Genomic DNA, 7,458 nt, shown 5'->3' with positions numbered 1-7,458 from the left:
GGTATCGCTCTAGAAAAAATAAATGAAAGACAACAAGAACAGTTTGAACCTAAGAATTTTCTTCATTAAAGTATAAACATGATACATATGCATCATAAAAATGTAACATAATATTTAACTTGAAGCATAATGATATCATTTATACCTTGAAGCAATAATAATTAACATCTAGATATTGTCCATCTTTGAGTAGATCTGAATCTGAGTCTTGAAGATGAACTTTATTCAATGTGACAAATTTAGGCAACATTTCTTTTGTCATGTCGCTCGTTTTGGCTGGTTAAGGCAGATTTATACTGAAGACATCTTATTGCTTGATGGTATTATTGTGTCACGTTCGGTGAGGATGTGGCTTCACACTTGAAGGTGTTGGATCTGAAGATGATCTACTTACTGTGGTTGTATTTTTTATGACTGAGTAGAGAAGATATTTGAGTGAAACTCTTCCCACATGCAGTGCAGTGATACGGTTTCTCTCCAGTGTGGATCATCTCGTGTGTTTTCAGATGCCCTGACCGTCTGAATCTCTTGTCGCAGTGTGAACACTTGTAAGGTTTCTCTCCAGTGTGAGTCCTCCAGTGTAGTTTCAAACGATCAGTTGTAAAAAACGTCTTCCCACACTCAAAGCACTTATGATCTCTTACACCAGTATGTCTTTTCTCATGAAGTTTTAAATTGTGCATATATGAAAAACTCTTTCCACACAAAGAACATGAATGTGGTTTCTCCTGGGAATGAACTTTCATGTGATCCTTCAGGCCTGAAGTCCTCGAAAATGTTTTGCCACACTGATCACATTTGTGCGGTTTCTCTCCAGTGTGGATCATCATGTGTATCTTAAGGTATGATGATTGTCTAAAACTCTTCCCACACTGATCACATGTGAACGGTTTCTCTTCAGTGTGGATACTCATGTGAACCTTCAAACTCAGTTTGTGTGTGAAACTCTTCCCACACTGATCACATGTAAATGGTTTTTCTCCAGAGTGGATCATCATGTGAAGCTCGAGACTATGTTTGTATTTTAAACGTTTTCCACACAAAGAACATGAATGTGGTTTCTCCTGTGAATGAACTTTCAGGTGGTTCTTCAGGGCTGAAGTAAACAAAAATGTTTTTCCACATTGATCACATGTGAATGGTTTCTCTCTAGTGTGGATGTTCATGTGTCTCTTAAGGTTTCCTTGTAATGTGAAGCTCATTCCACACTGATCACATGTGAACGGTTTCTCTCCGGTGTGGATGCTCATGTGAGTCTCGAGATTCTTTTTGTATGTGAAACTCTTTCCACACTGATGGCAGGTAAAACATTTCTTGTCTCTTCTTTTCAGTAAACGATCACTTTCAGTCTGTGAGTGAGTTTTTTCTCCAGTTTTGGCATGTTTCTCCTCCTCTTCACTCTCCTCAATCTCCACCATCACGACTGAGATTAAAGTAAGAAAGTTACATTTTAATAAATCCTTAAAAAGTAAAAGTAGACAATTCCTACATGAAATTATGATGATTTTATTATGCATTTTTATAAATTTCTTTCCATGAACAAAGTACACTGATCTTCCTGTTATTACTTTTAAAACATTGAAGGCACAAATCCCATATTTCTGTAGTGCGATCTATTAAATATTTAATCAACTCCGCAATCTAAAATAATATTAACATTAAAAATCAAATGCTACAGTTCTGACAGTCTCAGATGGATATTTAATTTATTTTAATATAAATTTTCTAATTATGAAGCAATGTTGAATGAACAATTGATTAGCTGCCCTACATTTTTCACCATTTCTTTTTAAAAAACAAAACAAAAACAAATTATTAAATTTATTCAAATGCAGACACCCAAGAAGTGACATCATTTGAACTCTTTCTAGAGTATGATGGGAAAATAATCTCAAATCATTCTAGTGTTGACTGCATTCATCAACCCTGTTACCAAACTTATAGGAAAAATAACTTTATGAAATACAAGTTTATCAGAAACGATAAAACAGGTTTTGATTAATTAATGCTAAATCTGACATTCTCAACAGTTTAATTTTGGTGTGTTTAAAGGGTCATGAAACACCAAAACACATTTTTTTGAGATGTGAACACATATGTACAGGTTGCACATCGTTTAGTTTATCAAAAAGGTAGTCATTAAGTTTATCCGTAAGTGGAAATATGTTGTTTTTGCATTTTTTAGAGCAAATTCTGTCTTCCGGTTTGAAAAGCCCGATCAGTAACGTTAATAAAACTTTAATACTTTAGCTCATCCATGAACATGATTTCTGCTGGAGTCCCGTCGGATTGTTTTTCCATCAACTGTGTAGGTGAAGACGACAACTCTAATGATTCCAAGCTCATTCACAGCATCATCAAGCTACGCCTTTGTTTTGAATAAGAGAATTCTAGTGGCGAAACTTACATACTGTGCCTTTGATGAAGAATCAGGAATAAACACCAACCTCTTTGTTCTTCAGTATGTTTCATTCTGCAGTCTTCTGGATCTCTCATGTTCTCACTGTCCTTCAATAAACTCTGTCTTTGCAGATTCCAGCTCTTCCTGATGGTTTGATGCTCGTCTTCACTTGTAGGCTGATGGGAATATTCCAGCATTTATTGGTGAATTGCAGTGGGAGGAGCTTCACTGAAGGAGGAGGAGCAGATCTGACAAAATCAAGAAGAAATCACTGAGTTTGTTTTTATACTAATTCACACATTTTAAGTATTTATGTTCACCTATCCATCTGGTAAAGTAACTTTTAAGTAAATTAATCTCAAATTGTTTTATATGAATTCACAAATTCTACCTTTTTATTTAAAGGTGCACTATGTAATATTTTCTGTCCACTAGAGCTCGCTAGAGGCCTATTCAAAACAAAGGCGTAGCTTGATGACGCCAAGTTTGAGCACGGAATCTTGGGACATGTTGTCTTCACCTCAACAGCCGGTGGAAACGAATTGGGATAGGATTCAGGAAGAAATCATGTTCATAGATGCGATTATTAACGTCATTGTAGTATGAAGCAGAGCAGGACCGAGTGTTGTGGGAGCTGAACGGAGCCGCTGGAGCGATTGCGCAACACACCGCGAGCAGCGGAACTTTTATTATGCCGCAGTCGCCGGCGCCTCTTCCGCTTTTCCGGTCATGAGTATGAGGTAACACAGTTTATCATATTAGATACATTTGAGCGTGTTGAAAATGATGTTATAACGTTACTCTGTGCGTTCGCTCGGTGAGACACTTGTTTGAGACACACTGCAGTAAACTAGATCGATTTTAGAATATCATTTTAAATGCTGGATGGCTTGTGTTGATAAATAGCATGCAATTAATTTTAAAATGTACTGTATGATGGAGAAAATTCTGTATTACTGTTACTAAAAATAAAGCTGCATCTGATTATGCTATGTTAGCTACTTCACAAAATAGTGTTTTTCTCTGAGGCATGGTAAAGCATGGTACTCGCAAAAAAATCAAGAAAATTAGATTTAAACAATAAGACTAAACAACGTGTTGAGCTATATAACAATAATTAGTTTTCTGTCATATATATATATTAGTTGTTCCCTTGCCTATTAAAACATGTAAATATTAAAGCGTCTTTGGTGTTTCCATGGTTTCTACAAAATAAAACCGGAAACCGAGGGTAACGCATGTATGACGCAATTGACAGGCGACTCCTCACACGTCCCGGAGCCTTGGTTAAAATTGCAATTTTCTCACGATTTACAAATAGTTGCAAACATTTGGATTATTGTAAGTACTCAAGTGAACAAAATATATAACACTGGCCTAGTGGTTTTTTGATATTTTACTGCAAAATTCTTACATATTGCACCTTTAAGAATTTCATACACATAATTCTTACCGTCTTACCTCTTATTAACATTTTGGCAAAGAAGTACAGAAAAAATTTATACAATTAGCCTAACATATACCAAATATAAACAATGTAAGAGAAAATAAACTTTAATATACAATATACAAATTTGCAAGACACAAATAACCCAACAATGGAGTTTTACTTAACTACTTGTTTTTTGTTATTGAACATGGTGTATCGTGTTTTAATGAAATAAACGCGGTTATGAAACTTACCTACATCTTGTAGATGTCTCAATAGCTGATCGTGTCGTTTGCTTAAGTCTGTTGACACCAATAAGATGATTTTAATGTGGCAATTTACGGATCTGAAGACATCAGCATAATGAATGAGGTTAAAACAGGATCTACGGACATGAAATAAACGTAAACTATTATTTAAACCGTGTAGTGTATTTTATAACAACGCGAAAGCGCTAGTTACCTCAGAAGACTCGACAGACTGAAGGAGCGCGCGAGTGATGATGATGACGTCATCATCGCGAGACGAGATCAACGGTAAATATCAAAAACATAAAACGGCAATAAAACACCTATAAAACAACTTATCAAAAGAAAATAACGGTAAAACAGTTATTGATGTAGACAGACAGCCGTCTCATTCCCTCTGTCATGTGTGGGGTGAAATATTAGGCATTTAAATATTATTTTGATGTAAGAAGAATAAGTAGACAATAAGAGTGGTAAAACAAATACAAAGTGTAAACAAATGTGATGGATCTCTCTACAAAAAATAAATTAATGAAAGATAACAAGAATAGTTTGAACATGTAAAAAAATTCTTCATAAAAACAAACTTTTCTACATCATAATAATATTTAACTCATAATAAAGCATAATGATATTTATACCATGAAGCAAAATGATATACAAGAATAAAACATATTGTCCAGTTGATCTGAATCTCACAGTTGAAAATGCTGGTTTTGAAGAACAGTGTGACAAATTTAGACAACGTTTCTTTGTCCTGTTGCTTGTGGCTGGTTAAGATTTGTGTCTTGTTCGATGGTATTGCGGCTTCACGCTTGAAGGTGTTGGATCTGAAGATGATCTACTTACTGTGATTGTATTTTGTATGACTGCGTAGAGAAGATATTTGAGTGAAACTCTTCCCACATGCAGTGCAGTGATACGGTTTCTCTCCAGTGTGGATCATCTCATGTGTTTTCAGATGTCCTGACCGTCTGAATCTCTTGTCGCAGTGTGAACACTTGTAAGGTTTCTCTCCAGTGTGAGACCTCCAGTGTAGTTTCAAACGTTCAGTTGTAAAAAAAGTCTTCCCACACTCAAAGCACTTATGATCTTTTACACCAGTATGTATTTTCTCATGAAGTTTTAAATTGTGCAGATGTGAAAAACTCTTTCCACACAAAGAACACGAATGTGGTTTCTCCTGTGAATGAACTTTCAGGTGAGACTTCAGGCCTGAACCCCTCAAAAATGTTTTGCCACACTGATCACATTCATGCAGTTTCTCTCTAGTGTGGATGTTCATGTGTTCCTTAAGGTTTGATGATTGTCTAAAACTCTTCCCACACTGATCACATGTGAACGGTTTCTCTCCAGAGTGGATCCTCATGTGAAGCTCAAGACTCTGTTTGTATTTTAAACTTTTTCCACACAAAGAACATGAATGTGGTTTCTCCTGTGAATGAACTGTCAGGTGGCTCTTCAGGGCTGAAGTAAACAAAAATGTTTTCCCACATTGATGACATGTGAATGGTTTCTCTCCAGTGTGGATGATCATGTGTTCCTTAAGGGTTTCTTGTTGTGTGAAACTCATTCCACACTGATCACATGTGAACAGTTTCTCTCCGGTGTGGATCATCATGTGTTCTTCGAGATTTGGTTTGCGTGTGAAACTCGTTCCACACTGACAGCAGGTGAAACATTTCTTGTCTCTTCTTTTCAGTAATGAAATACTTTCAGTCTGTGAGCAAGTTTTTTCTGCAGTTGTGATATGATGTTTCTCCTCCTCTTCACTCTCCTCCATCAGGCCTGAATGAAAAAAAAAAAAAAATAATTAATTTTAATGCATTTTTATAAATTTCTACAAATGAGATATATTGTAGGCTGATGGGAATATACATCATTTATTTTAGAGGTGTGCATGCATAGTCGAATATTTGATTTGTAATTATTATTCGAAAAATAAATGTTTTTTCCTGTTCACCCCAGCTAACAAAAACACACGAATGTGTTCCCAGTCACTATTGGTCAACCAATAGTGGATTTTACCTATAACTAGTTTGGGCCATACTTGCCAATAACCAATTAATTCAACTACTTTATATTATACATTTTTATAAAAGCTATTTATTCGTTGTAAAGTCTAAGACTCGCCTCTGAAAAATAAATGCTTCTGTCAGACGCAGCTGAAGTAAAACGTGCCCTATGTCATGCCACCTTATGTAAAAGGCAATCATCTGTATTCTGACTTGATGAAAAGAAACACATTTCAATATTGTGTCTGACGTTTAATTGCACATTTTAAAAATGGTAATCAAACATGAACATGTAAATGATGGTAATGAAATTACGACGTTGGAGTTACGTTGCCAGTAAGTCATGTTATTACCAATATATTACTTATAGAGAGCTTATCCGGAACGTCCTTGGTTATCTTATAACGTTAGGAGATTGTACTGATGACGTTGTGAGTTGGTCATTTAATTATAGGCATAATGATATTACGCATGCAATGTTGTAGTTACGTTACCAGTAAGTCATAAAATTACCAATATACACCGATCAGGCATAACACGAGCACTGACAGGTGAAGTGAATAACACTGATTCGCTCTTCATCACGGCACCTGTTAGTGGGTGGATATATTAGGCAGCAACTTAAAGGACTTAAAGGATCTGCTGCTAACATCTTGGTGCAGATACCACAGCACACCTTCAGGGTCTAGTGGAGTCCATGCCTCGACGGGTCAGGGCTGTTTTGGCAGCAAAAGGGGGACCAACACAATATTAGGAAGGTGGTCATAATTTTATGCCTGATCGGTGTATTACGTACAGAGTATGTATCTGGAGCGTTATTAGTAATCTTATGACGTTTGGAGATAATACTGATGATGTTGTGAGATGATAATTTGAAGGTAATGAAATTACAGGCATGCGGCGTCGTAGTTGCGTTGTCAGTTTGAAATTACCAAAAAGTAAGAATTACGTAACCGTTACATTGTGTTAGCTGGGACACTGCTTGAGCTTAAATGCTTTTGATCTTTATATTTTTTTTACACATATTTTTTAATGCTTTCAACCAAAAGAAAACCTTAAGATATAACGTAAGCTTGTATATTGCCTAATCGTAAGCTTTTTCAGAAATGTTGACAACTTGATTAAAAAAAGTCTCTCGTAAAACGTAATTTAAATAAATTAATATATGAATATTAGTTTTTTTCCTGAGGCCAAAATATTCAAATACAATATTTTTGAAAAATACCCATCCCCAATTTATTTGTGAACTGATGTGAACATTAGGATAATTACGTTTAAAAACGTGGGATGCGGCATCAAATTTCATTCTCATGTTGACATTAGTGTAAACCTTTGGCATAGTTATTCTGTAGTAATTTTGGTGTC

General features: G+C 35.6%; 3 protein-coding genes and 1 pseudogene across 7 annotated transcripts in view; all 4 read right to left on the bottom strand.

Annotated features, from left to right (window-relative positions):
• The window catches only part of LOC127521143 (zinc finger protein 271-like), a 41,244-nt gene extending 36,861 nt beyond the window's left edge, over window positions 1-4,383 (bottom strand). The window contains exons 1-2 of one of the 3 annotated variants that reach the window (XM_051910181.1): window positions 4,293-4,383; window positions 4,085-4,132 (exon numbers count right to left, since the gene is read on the bottom strand). The gene's annotated coding sequence lies outside the window, so the exon portion shown is untranslated. Of the gene's footprint in view, window positions 1-4,084; window positions 4,177-4,292 lie in introns of all 3 variants that reach the window. The other 2 variants (XM_051910178.1, XM_051910184.1) reach the window with 2 other exon arrangements.
• On the bottom strand, window positions 43-5,074 carry LOC127521149 (gastrula zinc finger protein XlCGF52.1-like). Of its 3 annotated transcripts, none has more exons than XM_051910203.1 (4): window positions 4,928-5,074; window positions 4,085-4,132; window positions 2,448-2,649; window positions 43-1,423 (listed from the first exon to the last, which is right to left on the bottom strand). In XM_051910203.1, exons 3-4 carry the CDS (start codon window positions 2,596-2,598, stop codon window positions 387-389), a joined length of 1,188 nt encoding a protein of 395 aa, XP_051766163.1. In that variant the 5' UTR covers window positions 2,599-2,649; window positions 4,085-4,132; window positions 4,928-5,074; the 3' UTR covers window positions 43-386. The 3 variants fall into 3 exon arrangements, with proteins under 3 accessions (XP_051766163.1, XP_051766162.1, XP_051766161.1); XM_051910202.1 differs by lacking the exon at window positions 4,928-5,074 and adding an exon at window positions 4,293-4,383; XM_051910201.1 differs by lacking the exon at window positions 4,928-5,074 and having other exon boundaries at window positions 4,085-4,176.
• LOC127521159 (gastrula zinc finger protein XlCGF7.1-like) overlaps window positions 4,666-7,458 on the bottom strand; it is a 56,710-nt gene continuing 53,917 nt past the window's right edge. The window contains exon 4 of the mRNA XM_051910213.1: window positions 4,666-4,785. The gene's annotated coding sequence lies outside the window, so the exon portion shown is untranslated. The remainder of the gene's footprint in view (window positions 4,786-7,458) is intronic.
• The window catches only part of LOC127521168 (gastrula zinc finger protein XlCGF49.1-like), a 67,717-nt pseudogene continuing 65,277 nt past the window's right edge, over window positions 5,019-7,458 (bottom strand).

This window comes from Ctenopharyngodon idella, chromosome 10 (genome assembly GCF_019924925.1).
Source record: "Ctenopharyngodon idella isolate HZGC_01 chromosome 10, HZGC01, whole genome shotgun sequence".
Classification (NCBI taxonomy): Eukaryota; Metazoa; Chordata; class Actinopteri; order Cypriniformes; family Xenocyprididae; genus Ctenopharyngodon; species Ctenopharyngodon idella.
Note: the sequence above shows the minus strand (reverse complement) of the source record. Positions and strands in the feature narration are given on the sequence as shown.

Bases quoted from the DNA above. Each gene is read 5' to 3' on its own strand.
- LOC127521149 (XM_051910203.1), bottom strand. From the start codon at position 2,598: ATGCTGGAATATTCCCATCAGCCTACAAGTGAAGACGAGCATCAAACC. The intron at 1,424-2,447 runs GTTGGTGTTTAT...CTTTAATCTCAG, and splicing joins ACATACTGAAGAACAAAGAG to TCGTGATGGTGGAGATTGAG.